Source organism: Microplitis demolitor, chromosome 8 (genome assembly GCF_026212275.2).
Source record: "Microplitis demolitor isolate Queensland-Clemson2020A chromosome 8, iyMicDemo2.1a, whole genome shotgun sequence".
Lineage (NCBI taxonomy): Eukaryota > Metazoa > Arthropoda > Insecta > Hymenoptera > Braconidae > Microplitis > Microplitis demolitor.
Window position 1 is genome coordinate 20,057,879 of NC_068552.1, and position 14,640 is coordinate 20,072,518.

The 14,640-nt window shown below is 31.5% G+C and overlaps 1 protein-coding gene across 5 annotated transcripts; it reads left to right on the plus strand.

Moving 5' to 3' along the window:
- Positions 1–2,472: 2,472 nt before the first annotated feature.
- On the plus strand, positions 2,473–14,267 carry LOC103576725 (cubilin). Of its 5 annotated transcripts, none has more exons than XR_549382.1 (19): positions 2,473–2,901; positions 2,988–3,253; positions 4,888–4,948; positions 5,144–5,242; positions 5,499–5,594; positions 5,713–5,890; positions 6,279–6,305; positions 6,811–7,022; positions 7,168–7,375; positions 7,457–7,665; positions 7,841–8,072; positions 8,152–8,340; positions 8,506–8,751; positions 8,835–9,055; positions 9,122–9,304; positions 9,380–9,509; positions 9,590–9,777; positions 10,830–10,994; positions 11,573–11,648. XR_549382.1 is itself a non-coding variant. In XM_008557068.3 (18 exons), the coding sequence occupies exons 4-18, from the start codon at positions 5,152–5,154 to the stop codon at positions 11,902–11,904; spliced, it is 2,742 nt and encodes a 913-aa protein (XP_008555290.1). In that variant the 5' UTR covers positions 2,473–2,901; positions 2,988–3,253; positions 4,888–4,948; positions 5,144–5,151; the 3' UTR covers positions 11,905–14,267. The 5 variants fall into 5 exon arrangements, 3 of the variants coding, with proteins under 3 accessions (XP_008555290.1, XP_008555292.1, XP_008555291.1); XR_549383.1 differs by having other exon boundaries at positions 10,830–10,969; positions 11,573–11,629; XM_008557068.3 differs by lacking the exon at positions 10,830–10,994 and having other exon boundaries at positions 11,573–14,267.
- The last annotated feature ends 373 nt before the right edge of the window (positions 14,268–14,640 follow it).

Sequence of the window (14,640 nt, forward strand, 5' to 3'; positions counted from 1 at the left end):
ATGACCTACACTCTGACCCCATTCCCATTTGTACTCTCAATTTTTAATCTGATCCCCACAGCCCCGAGCGAACATCACCTACATTAAACCCCCACCCTTTCCCATCCCCGTCTCCCTTTACCTGTAATATTAAATATTGTATTTTCTTATATACTATATACTATATAATATAAACACCATAAATACCAGCGAATGTCGGAGCGACTGAATTAAATAAAAAAAAAAAAAAAAAAGGGGTTTGAAGGTCGCATTTAGGATAATGCACCACTGTGAGACTGACGAGGCCACGAACTGCGCGCCCTTTTATATACCTTTAATATATTTTTTCTACTTTTATTATTTTTCTCTATTTTTTTGGCCAATGTCCTATAATTTACTCGCGATTTAAAACCGCATCTGCTGGGATACTATTATAATAAATAAATAAATAAATAAAATAAAATAATTATTAGTAGAAAATAATATTGTAATAATAAAAATAAGATGGAATTTTTTTTCCTATCTTTCTTTCCCTTTCAAATCGCGCGGGCTTTTTTTTTATAAAAGTGATAAAAAAAAAATAAAAGTAAAATAATAAATAAACAATTTTTATTTATTTTTTACATGATAGTTAACATTTCTATTGAAATGTCAATAGCGTCGTTGAGCAGGAACGATTGTAACATGTATTTAAAAAATAATATCTTTTGCCCGAGGATGTAAGAGAGTGGACGAAAGATTAAGGAAAGATTAAGGAAAAAAAAGGCAAAGGTGTTTTTTTTTATTAATTATGTATAAATATATTATATATTATATTATATTCTTTGAAAATTTGCATTTTTTGTCAACAAATGTCATGTTATTTCTATTGCGGTAACTAAAGTTAGGAAAAAATAAAATAAAGAAAAATTAAATAAATAAATTAGATGAAAATAATTAGAAACGCGTTAATCATTAACGAGTGTAGATGGTAAAAAAAATAAAAAAATTAATGGAAATTTATGTTTGATTTAACTCTCGAATATGGAGCATATGAAATATTGTTAGTGTTTATGTTTTATTTTTTCTTAATCGTTTATTATAATTATCATTATTAATATTATATTATTATTAACATTAAACTTTAAAATTGTCACGGTTAAAATGTATTATTATTATTTCTATTTATGAGTTTCTGATTATTTTATATTTAAATCTGCAAACTTTTTATTTTTGTCAAATAAAAAATTATCCATGCAGACTAAAAATATTTAATAATTACTTTATTTTAAATTACATTGTATTTTTTTTATTAATCAGCTACATCAATCGCTTTGCTTTGATTTTATAAAATTGCTGCAATTATTTTATCTAAAGTGACTAAAAATAAAAAATGTTGCCTTTTAATTTTAGTGTGAGTAGTTTAAAAAAAAATAATCTAATGACGAAAAGTGAATGACTTACGTGATAGTAAAAAACTATTAACATAAAAAAAAATTAACATAATTCTACCAATTGTTAACGATCGTTCCCTTTCATCATTTTATTTTTTTGTTCCGGGCTAGGAGCTTGATTTATAAAATAAAATAAAGTAAATAAAAAGAAAAACGTGTCAAAGATTTTGTGTATGAAACCAGATGTATTCTACATGTCTCAATAAACAGTTGTATGTGAATTACCTTTTTTAATTAAAAATATATATTGAATTTTATTAAAAACACCCCCTCTATATCCATTATTAATAAATATTAATTTACAATTAATAAATAAATTAAATACTGCTCTCAATATATAAAATAAAATATTTATCGAGGGTGTGTCACCAAAACTCTCCTTTTATATTTTTTAGTCTCACGTTTTCTCTTTATCTTCTTTCTATACAAAATAAAAATAAAGCTAACGATATAAATATATCTATATATATATATTTTTTTAGCTGTGTACGTTTCGTTTATTTTCTTCTTCAAAGTGGCTAGTATAAAATCTCTGTAGCGCGTTCAGAGCGCATATGTATCGAGGGTGAGAAATTAAAGGGTGGTGGCAAGGCGCGTCGTCGTCTGCGCATCTTTGTCCTACTTACTATTAAACGCTGATCATTTTTTTTCTTTCCCTAAAAAAAAAAAAGTATAAAGTAAACAAAAAAGAAAAAACAACAACAACATTTTATTAAAATGTACCCAATCATTTTAAAATCCGCGGTTATTTTTTTACCCCAGCAGGCAAAATAAAAAATTCATTTATTATTCCTGAGTAAAATAAAATTTATATTTATATATGTATATATAAATATAAATGTAATAAAACAATATATAAATAAAAGATCTTTGTGGACCACGAGATTCTACCCTAGTTCATGCACCCCATTCCCGATGGTTGTCCCCCACTCTTATTTAAAATCCACCCTCACGTTTTTAGCGACCTCTGGTTCGGATTATACCCGTATTGGGGGTGTAGGACATAGACGTGCTGTACAGAAGTAGTGGAGGGTAGTCGAGCGCCCGCGCGTTCAAAAGACACCATCAACTAAAGCTGGGAAGAGATAGCACAGCATTCAAGGGAGAGAGACTCCAGTACGTGCGAAGTGGATATTACCAACAATATATATACTAAATTACTCTCCTTTATATTACACCCTGTAAAAATTACACAGCACCCATTTAAATAATAATTACCACCATTTATAATTACCCTTTAATATAACTTACCAGAAAACAACGATCAGTGACAGTGATCCAGTGTTTACAGTGAAGATCAGATGTCAGTTTCGGAGTTAATTTTTAAAAATAAATAAACAAACAAACAATTACTGCTGGGTGTTTTGACAATGCCACGGATTACAGTATTATGACCATGTATCACACGAGGTCAGTTCATTACCGTCGTTGAAAACATCAGCAGTAGCTGGAGAAAGAGACCATAAAACGTTATATATATCTTAATAAAGTGAGAAGAAACGAGTTTGCGCAACCCAACGAATTATCATTTCATCAATTAATTATTTTTTTAACTACTCCATTTACTTTTTTTAGTTTTCCTCCGCTGAGCACTACCTAGACTTTTATTTGACATCAATTGGTACTCGAGACAAAGCAAAGTATTTGCTGTAAAAAAACGTAAATAAATAATAGGACACAGTAGTCGAAATCATGTGGTGGTCGTAGTCGAGAGACACGAGACAACCACGCGATACATCCAGGTGGATAAAGATCAATCAACCACGAGGAGTTACTTTCAAAAGAATTTATTTTAAACGCTGGCAATACTTGATAACAAAAATGCCTAACACACTATCACGGTAAGTTGTCAATTTATTTTTTATTTTATTTTTGGAGTGATCAATTGTTAATTAGTGAGATTAATTATTGGACTAGTGGTTGTTTAAATATTTTTATTTACTTTTAGATAAAGAGTACGGGACATTTATGTAGATAGTAAAAAGTTTTTGAGAAATGTTTAACTATTGACCAATTTCCAAAGGCATCCTTGCCAAGCGCATGGGCGCGGTTCGTATCCTATCACCCCGCCCTTTGCAGATCCTTGTGCACATACAACTAGAGAATTGAGATAGACATACTCACTGACTCAACACACAAAGACATATACATATATATTATTTGTTCTATCTCTTTCTACGGTTTATTGATACTCTGAACGTCAGCAGGACCCGAAAACTGTAAAACCACCCTGACTTACATTATCCGTCTTTAAATTTCTTGTTCTCTGTTCTATTCCGGAGTTGAGATTCTCTGACTGATCGTCCAATCTATCCCAGCGAATCCCATGGGAACGGCCATGTTTTCATCCAACGTCTGTCCAAGATTCTTAACTCGTATATTTTTCAGACAGATTTATTTTTTATCCTTTGTCTCTTTATACTTTTTTTTTTACTTTTTTCTCAAACTATCAAATGCTGACGCTAATAATAAAAGAAACCGTTCCCACGAGACCACTGAGTAGACGGATTGTAATGAAAAAGATTTAACGACGGCAATATATATATATTTAAAGAACAAGTAATGTTATATATGTTATTAGCCTCTGGTCTCCGACAGCTTTAATGTTATCTCATATATATTTTGTTTCATCGAACGATATGATATTGGGAATCAGGGCGTGGCGAAATTATTATATCCAATCTATTTAACTTTACTTAAACTTTTTTATAATTTTCTCTATTGTATTTTATTCTCTCTGTGTTTTATTGGGTTGTAAAAATAACCGTTGTATTATATTTTTGCAGAGTCCTGAGTATATATTTTTTAAGCCCGCGTTTTGTAAATAATAAACTCGGTATCTTTTTGTAAAAAAATTTTAGTTGCCAGATAATCCGGATAAAATTTATGAATAATTTATCATCAAGTTGCTAATATTTTCAAAGCAATTTCCTTTGTTTGTACTTGACTATAAGATAACAAGAAGTGGAAAACCCAGTATATATATATATATCTAATGTCTATGTATATATAACTCATTTTATATATATGAGGAAACTATTGGAGGGCGTGGTGAATTTTGGTACTCTATAATTCACCCCGACCTAGGATCTACGAGCTCGAATGTTTAGAGAAAATAAATTTATTTCTTTTAGCTGGCTCATATGTACAGAAAAAAAATTTTTTCCAGCCGCAAGAAAATTTTCGTTTTCAATTCATACGAAAAAAAATTCCTCGCGCGCATAAATACTTTTTTTCTGTGTACTTTTAACTATTTTACATACCCTAATTTTCTCTAGCCAACCCTTAGTCACGTTTTATTGCAGCTTAGAATCTTTTTTAATTAGACAAAATGAAAATAAAAAAGTAAAACAATAAAAAAAAGGCCAAGGGTACTCCGTAGCTCGGTGAATAATTTCCATATCGTCTAGGCGCACCGAGTCTAGGCTAAGGAATAAATTAAAAGCACACAAATAATAAGATTCATGTATTCCAGATGATCTCTTGGATCAAGTTTCCTCGTGGTTCCTGGGCCTGGAATAGACACTGACGATATGGTAAGATAAACGCCAGTAAAAAAAATAAAGTTAAATAAAAAAATACAAGTACAATGTCAAAGTACGTTAAGAAAAGCTTGTTAACGTTATAAGGTCATCGTTGCATAAAATATATCAGTATAAAAGTGCATGCTAACCAAACTGCATTAAATATATTAAATTAAATAACTTAGTGATTAATAATAATTATTTTAGGACACAGTATGGCTTCGGTACTGTGGCATGCCTCTGGGAGTAGTTTCGTTTCGCCTGCCATCATCTTCCTCCTGTTACTTTGTCCACGTGCTATCACAGGTCAGTACTGACACTCGTGCAAAGAACACGAAATCTTATTATTTGTTGTCTTTTCACCAACTATTCTTATCATTATCATTATGCTATAATTAATAATGATAAATTATAATGTATGGTGTGTGGTGTGTTCCCGGTGGCGGTGGAAAATCTTCCTGTACTGGTGTCTTCTATCTACTTAAATACACACACGACTGTTATGTGAACTGATCCCGACTACTACTTACGACCTTGATGTTCTGGGCGATTGTGAACACAGCCCGCGAGGTAATTGATGTGCCACTGCCACAGCAAGACTACGTACCATCCCTATCTCCACCACCACCGGGACCTTTCACCACTGCCAAGACATCAAGTATGTTGTCCTAAACTAATAATATATATATATATATATTTAAATATACTTTAGTAATATAAATTTAAATTAACGTGGTAGCGACTGCTGATCAAGTGTTTTATTGTTTTACAACCAGGATGCGACCAGACATTCATCAGCGTACCAGGCAGTCCGGAAAACGGGACTTTTCACGCTCCGCATTTGATAAATCCAAAACGTGAATCTCAACAATGCGTCTACACATTTCTCGCGGGACCTCATCAACGTGTCGAGGTCATCTTCACAACATTTGGTCTCCGTGGCACACCACCAGAGTCAGTTGACACATAAAATAATAACAATTTAAAAAAAAAACTAGCCATGTCGCATGTATTTGATGCAATTGAATTTGAAAAAAGTTCGTGTTTCAATTTACAAAAGAAAAAAAAAGTTATTTCATTTCCAATTTAATTTAAATTTTATTTTTCTTCAAAAGCTTCAGTTATTTTATTTTACAGTTCAATTAAATTTAACTTTATTTTTATTTTATTTAAATTTAAAATCCATGAAAATTTATTAAATTTAAATTTAAATTAACTGCCTGTTAAAATATAAATATAATAATGCAAATGTGTTGATAGATGTTAAATTTATGGTGTTTTTAATACTTGTAATGAATTACGTGATGTGTAATTTGTGTGTTGCTGCTTGGGATTACTCTAGTGGATCTGCCGTTGGGGAATTGCCTGGGTGAGTATTTAAATTCTTCATTTCACCCCCATCACCACCACCACCATCATCTTCTGCATAACTCATCTCCTGACTCGATCTCTACTTCACACAAAACCTTATCATCTTATCTTAACTTTGTTACCCATATATATTTACACATACTCTTAACGAACTCTCTAATCCAAGTACAAGACATTCCCAAGAGATACCAGAAACACTGCACAGAAAAAAAGAGATACAAGCAAAAAAATTCTAAATGTAAAGTTAAATATTAATGAGTTTTATAACTAAATTGGAAGAGTAAAAGTCATATATAATAGCAAGCGCTGAATGCACAATAGGAAAACTGTTTATAGATTTGTTTTACATCGATGTCGTAGTGTCTGCATGTATATAAATTTTTATTATATAAACACATGTTAAATATTTATAAAAAATCTATACTGCACTTATCTAAACCATGAAAAAAAAAATCTGTTAAATATATACTTGTAAATGGCTAACTGGAACACGATATTTTCAGGTGTGTACATGAGTACATGGATGTATACACGCAGATACGATCAGATAACACGACCAAGCTGATAGAGACACCCTTCGGTGGTCGATACTGCGGTCCTATACCACCGAGACGACGAGTATCTCTCTACCGAGGGATTGCACTTAGTTTCTACACTGACAAGAATATCACTCTACCAACTCTATTCAGCGGTCGTTATGCCTTCATCAATGCCTGTAAGTTACACCCGACTTATGTACATGACACTTGACTTAACTTATCACCCAGTCATTTTACAACAACTGAGTACATCGATACCGACATATCCTATCTCATAAATATATAATCTCCTACATAAACATGTGATTAATAATTTAATAGCGGAGTATGAGATCGGAACACCGGCGCCAAGTACACCCTGTTCTTTCGTCGTCAATTCAACGATCAAGCGCACTGGATCCATCCTGTCGCCTACTTATCCTGGCACGTATCCCAAGGATCTTAACTGCACCTATCAATTCATCGGCAACAGTGGCCAGAGGATTAGACTCGAGTTCCGTGATTTTGATCTCTTCTACGGAGGTCCCCAGTAAGATACTCGATAAATAAAATAAATCCACGAATTAATTAGCCATCAAATGATTACTTTTTTTTTTAAATTTGAAATTAGCTGCCCATTTGATTATGTGAAAGTCTACGATGGATTGGACGAAGCGGCTCCGGTGATAGGAACTTATTGCGGGCAGCAACGTAACCTGGTGCTATATTCTTCCCAGTCAAATCTGACAGTTCTATTTTCAACTCTGCAGCGAACCGCGAACACACAAAACCGCGGGTTCAAGGGAATATTTGAATTTTCTGAAAGCTTTGTTAAATTAGGTACAGTATGGATTTTTTTTAAAGCCTTATATATTATTAATAAATAGTAATTATATACCCTGACCTCTTGACCTCATTTATAATTGTTTATTTTACAATATATATCATGAGTCATAAATAATTAATTGACTATTTTAAATTTTAAATATCCAAGCAATTATTATTTTATTTATAGATTTCATAAACAAATCAGGGGGCATGCACATACGCGGATCCGAGTGCGATCAAAAAATATTGAGCACAAGAGAATCTTCGGGGCATGTCGTCAGTCCAAATTATCCGTTTCCTTACATTCCAAAAGTCGTCTGTCGGTATTTTATATATGGTATGCAAGATGCCCAGCATTTAGAGCGCGTGAGACTTGAATTTTCTACATTCGACATCAGTAAGGGCGAGGGAAAAGGAGAGTAAGTCACTCATTATTAATAAATAAATTTTTTTTACATTGAAGCTGCTGATTTTAATTATTTACGATTATCATTTCAGCTCAGCATGCACAGACGGTTATCTCAAAATCTATCTAAAAGGCCAAGAAGCCACTGACTCGTATGACAAATTTGATTACGAGTTGTGTGGCAACGAAACAAATCCGAGCCACGTAGTTAGTGACGGGCCGCGACTCGTCATGGTATTCAGCAGCGGGGAACTTAAACAAGGAAGAGGTTTCAAAGCAAGGTGAGATGTAATTTCCATTATGTTCCCAGTGTATTGATCGCTATAATCAATGGAATACAAAATTCATTTATACATCCATACATATACATATATATGTATGGATGTATTGGTTAGTTTTAATGTACTAGAAGCAATTGAATGGGTTCTTAATTGAATTGTCAATAGATACAGCTTTGAAACAGAATACAAAATACCGGGTACTGCTGCACCGGACGGCAGTTGCACATTCACTTATCGGAGTTCCTCACGGAAGAAAGGTGAATTCAATTCACCACGTTATCCAAGCAATTATCCGAGCGATACCAATTGCACTTATCTCTTCTTGGCAACTCCAAATGAACAAGTAACTCTTGTTTTTGATCACTTTAAAGTTAGGTCAAAAACATTAAACTTCACTACTGGATACTATGGGTTAATTACTACTTCATTATATTCTATATTTGTTTACTTGTTTATCCAGTTGTAATTATTTTTTTTACTTTTAAAATCAACAGAGAAGAGATTTGTCAGGACGATTGGCTGGAAATTTATAACATGTATAGAGACAGTACAGAAAAACTGATTGGAAGATACTGCGGAAGTTCGGCACCTGGTCCAGTGGAGTCGAATCTCGGCGCGCTTGGTATCAAAGTAATTTTACATTCAGATGCGGAGTTGGTTTACAGTGGGTTCAAAGCTCGCTACATGTTCGAAGTCGCTAAATCTATATTCGGTGGTAAGTTTTCTTTGGATTCTCAATTTTATAACTCGAAGTTATTTATGTAAAAAATATATTTCTCAGATTGTGGCTCCAACATCAGCAGTCTCGAGTATGGCGTAATAATGACACCGAATCACCCCGATAATTACGACAGCCCTCTCCGAAATTTCGCCAGCAAAACCTGCAATTGGTTCATATCTGTACGTCCGAACCATCAGATATTAATCTACTTCGAAGATTTCTCCGTCGAAGGTGAACAGTCTGGTAAGTTTTCCACTTTTATCCTCAAGTATTTACAATAAAATATATCCATATATTTATGATAAAATAAAATAACAGTCAGAGGATGTCCTGCGGCTGTTTTACGATTGTGGTTGTCCCCAATGGCAACTCCAATTGAATTATGCGGCGTCAAGACTACCGAAGGCCCGAATGATTATTTATCTCATGATCACAACATGCGACTCAGGTACATACTGAAATTTAAATACACATCTGATATTTATTATATAACATATAAACTAAAAAAAAAAATATTATTTATTTCAGCTTCATATCATCAGATAAATCAGTAGGGCAAAAAGGTTTTCGCGCCGTGTGGACTGAAGTATACAAAGCAAACGAATGTGAGCCAGACGAGTTCCATTGTCGTGGAAACAACTACTGCATTGCAGAAACATTACGTTGTAATAACGTAGACAACTGCGGTCCAGATGATACGAGCGACGAGGAGAACTGTGAGTCCCGATAACCGTGAGATCAGTTTTAAAATCCTGATCTATTACCAATTAATATACATACATATATAAATATATAGAATATTAATAATATAACAGTAGCACTAACACATATATTTATATACGTATCTATATACATCTCAATGAACTTTTCTATCGCCCTATTAATTTTAATCGCTCACTTAACTATCCCACCATAACTATTATCACTATTATATATCTTTGCTCTCTCTGTCATAAGTCAATAATTTTTTTGAACCCTTTTTATTATGTCTTTAACTCTTTATCTACTCACGTCTTTTAATTGTCAGCTATACGTAAATGGATATAGAGTAATCACAGAAGCAGTCTCTCGGTCTACTATTTTTTTTACCTGCCTTATATACCTTTTTATATATATATAATACATATATATTCTTATCGTGTGTGATCACTACATTCTATTTAATCTTAACCGCATGCCATGTGCTTCTGGAATACATGATTCGTACAGTACACATATTAAATATATATTTATAAAAGTGTGGCAATATTTTTTTGACTTTTTTTTTTGACACGTCGTCGATTATCTAAAGTTTAAAAATTTTCAGCGGTCCCCAAAAAAAGCCGAAAAAATTGCCACTCTAATATGTATATATATAATATACTGATCGTAATATTTGATATAAATATAATCTCTCTAAATGTGAATGAACCAACACACTTTTCCTCTCAAGTATTCTCTCCATTTTACGCTTAAACTATTAATTATTAATTAAAATAATAATATTAAATATACGGTGATGAGTATGGTGATGAGATACTGCACGAAGCATGTATGACCAGGACCAAAAATAAAATTGATGACATCTAACATGTCCGAATATAAATGAACCGGCGGATAGACGAGTTGATTGAATTTGATGATCAGAACTCAGGGGTAATGAGAAGTAGGAATGAAATGAAAATCTATAAAGAAAAGAATTATGTTTATCTTTTTGACTTTGTACAATCTGTACTCTGTATCTGCGGGGCGAACGATGATGGGTGAACGGTTGTATGGTGTCTCACAGGTACAGCATCAGCCCCACTGGCACTAGCATTGTCTGGAGTCTCTGACATGCTTCTTCTATCTCTGTGCTTTGTGTTCGTGACCAACTGAGGCCTTGCCGTGGCTTACAACGTTCCGGCATGCTATGAACTCCCTTATCACGTGAGTCTGCTCACACAATTCACCAGTAAATAAAATATAAATATATATAATAATAATAATAACAATAACAATAATTATGCATCATCTCGAGGACGTTCGCTAAATCTCGTCAGCTCTAATAATAATTTATTATTTTATTATCATTATGTCACATATATAACATATATATGTACATTTTAATTTACCCAGACGAGATAAATCTATAGGTAATAATATTTGAAATATAAATTGCAAGTAATAATCAATACTTAATTAACATAACACACCTCAAGAGCATGATAAATATTTAATGAATGTGCAATTGATTTTGCTTATTTTTGACTTTATCAACTACATATATATATATACATATATTTTATGCATGACAAAAATCTAAATGTTTCAATTTTTAAATTTCCACTATTGCTTCCACTGATTATTTAACTTGTGCACAATTTATTTATAATTTTTTTAATCTAATTAACTACAAAAATTTAGTCCCTAAAATTAAGACCCGCGAATCATCTGAACGTCCACGAACAATTTATGACTGATCATAAATCACAATCAATAACTTCTAAATAATGATCATTATGACTAACATGTAATTTAAAAATTTTTCAGGTGCAATAACAGTGCCTCCAGTAAGTTATGCGATACCAGCAGCCAGTGCAGCGGCTGCTGTGCTGATAGCGTTTGCACTTTGTCTGTTGTGTCATCGTAAAATGAAGCGACGAACTGAAGAAGTCAATATCGATGACTTCCAACAGCGTATCGAGGACATGCGTTACTGCTATCACCATCACACCGTCTTCCATCGTACACCAAGTACTCACAGTCATAGCCATCCAGATACTTACAATAATCAGTATCACATGGAACAGCCAAGTCCACCAAGTGAGAGTGAAATTGAGCATGTATGTGCCGATGACGCGAGTAGTCCAGAAACACCGTGACCATCGTGCATAATTACTGTTACAATTTGGTGTCACTGTCATTATTATTATTATTATTATTATTATTATCATAACAATAATAATAGTTACTACTGTAAGTGTTGGTATGAATCCCGACCGTCATCACCAAAAGCACGTGGGTCAAATCCGCGTGCTAATGAAACGCAGACTGTACTATCGCGCCTAAAGTGTAATAAAAAAGTTGTTGTTGTTAATGTTGTTGTTATCATGGTTGCTCGAATCGATTATTTCGGCAGCTCATTATCCAGCGCCATCAACAGCCATTCATATAACAATAATATCGATATTAATTATTGTCATCATATCAAAGGAATACTGTCACATTGATTTCATTCATTTTTTTTAAAATTACATGTCCTCGTTTATCCGTCACTTGGATGAATGGACCATAGATAAAATTATCTAATGACTAATGACGTTTGTTATTCACATGGGCATCGTTGTAATTAAATATGAACACCAGGCTTGGGAAAATTAATTGAATAAATAATTTTTTTGTTATAATGGATAGCAATCCGGAGTAAACGTGGAGTGGATGACGGAAATTTGTAAAATTCACTCCGCATTCATTCCGTTGCTTCATTCATTTAAATATTTATGTGGGAGGTGAAAGTATGAGCGGTTATATTGATTGCCGATAATTGGAAAACGTTTAATAATTTTGTCGCGCAATAAATGATTAAGCAACAGACGTATGTAGGCTGGTACCTGCTGATTATTTAAAACGACGCGTTCTTTTAATCCTTTTATACATTTTACTGTTACAAATACGCTGTATATTTTACATTTAACGATAAAAAATAAATACTGTTGTTGCGCGCAAGTTATTCAAATACTAATTGACATGTGTTCCTTTGTATATATATATATATAATATATGTAAAATCTTATTATCGAATGGCCATCGATTGTTATTATAAATAAATTATAGAGGATGGCGTTGACCAAGAGCTATTGTAAGAAAAAAAGTTAAAAATTAAAATAATAACCGATTGAACAGGCATTTTATTAAATTGGAGTATTTAGTTTTAAAATATATATATAATATAATAATAAATAAATAAATAAATAAGACGTGTTGGTCTAACGTTAAGGGTCTAAAATAAATATTTGTCTTGTCATTAGTTGATAATTATCGTAATTGTATACTATTTGAAGAGAGTAAACGTATTGGTAAACGATAACGCTTTTATTGATAAAAAAAAATTTATAGAAAAAAAATATATGGTAAACAATAAGGAAAAATAAGAGTAATTAAATTTTATTAGTCTGCCAAAATTTTTATAGATAATGAGGGTCCACTCATAGGGTTCGGCCAGTCATTAGTAATTGATATATTTATTATTATGATTATTGTAATTAATTTATCATATTATTTAAGCGGCTCGATTATTTAAAATAAATGCTACGGAATGTCAAATAGTATTAAGTTACTTAAAAAGTATATTTAAAAGCGATACGAGTAGTTTAGCAGATGTAGTATCGTACGAAATACGCACATCTAAATTTTGTACAGATTTAAAAAAAAATAAAAATAAAAAAAAATAAAAAATAAAATGCTTTTAAATTACTGAGACAAAGCACCGGCATTTATCAAACGCTTTATTGTATCGAGTAATTTTGAGTAACAACAACTCATACACATTATTTTATATATAATAATTAAATTACTGTGCTCATATATTTTTTTTTTTAATTTGGATTATTAATTTTTTTTAATTACCAAAAGAAAAATGTAAAGAGAGTGTAAAGTTGTAGAAAATCAATGGGAAATCTTTTAAAAAAATTCTAAAGACATAGCAGAGAATGCAGTATATTTATTATTATGATATAATAATAAAACAGTACTAATTACTGTAATAATAATAATACCCACAAGTATATATGTATATTTCACATTAATCGCTGCCATTGGAGCTATACCAAAGTATATTCTAAACTATAAATAAATAAATCGTACCATACATTAATGCACTGAATAGGAGGGAAAAAAAAATATTTAAAAAATTGACAGAGAAAAAAAAACATTACTCGTATAAATAAATGTCCCGCAAAGTAGTTTGTGTGACGTTTGTTAAATAAATATAAAAAATAGACGTTGTAAGTGTAATAAATAAATAATATTAATAATAATGAAGATTAAATACATGGATTATTAAAATACTGTAAAACTTTTGAATGAAATATATATATAATACGTCGGATTATTTAAAAATGGACAGAAATATAAGCAAAACGAATAATATAATATACAATGAATAAATAAATAAATAAAAATTGTAATAAAAATAATAACGATAATGTTATTGATAAATAACAAAAAGAAAAGCTGAAATCCGTTGCTCATTGCGCATTGAACATTTTTCTTAAGTGCAAATTTTCACATTTTATAGTGTAACTAAACAAAAAATAATATTATGCTAATTAATAAAGTAAATGAAATAAATATATATAACGAAATAATATATTATTTAAAAAAACTACGTATTAATAAATAGCTGCAAGCAGTACGTCAAGTAAGACTTATTGATATCGAACGACTGTGTTCAATTACTTTTTTGCTGTAAGTATGAATGGATGAAAAAAATATAATGTGATAATCATACCCGATTAAATAAATAACAACCACTTTCATTAAAATCATTGTACGCTGTTTTATTATCTATTCATAAGAGTTTACTTAATAATTATTATTTTAATTGCAAATGTCTAATT

What these genes read in the sequence shown, in the direction of transcription:
- LOC103576725 (XM_008557068.3), top strand. Translation starts at nt 5,152, where the DNA reads ATGGCTTCGGTACTGTGGCATGCCTCTGGGAGTAGTTTCGTTTCGCCT. An exon ending in TTGTCCACGTGCTATCACAG is followed by an intron (nt 5,243 to 5,498) that starts GTCAGTACTGAC and finishes TTGTGAACACAG; the next exon opens with CCCGCGAGGTAATTGATGTG. An exon ending in GGAAGAGGTTTCAAAGCAAG is followed by an intron (nt 8,341 to 8,505) that starts GTGAGATGTAAT and finishes AATTGTCAATAG; the next exon opens with ATACAGCTTTGAAACAGAAT.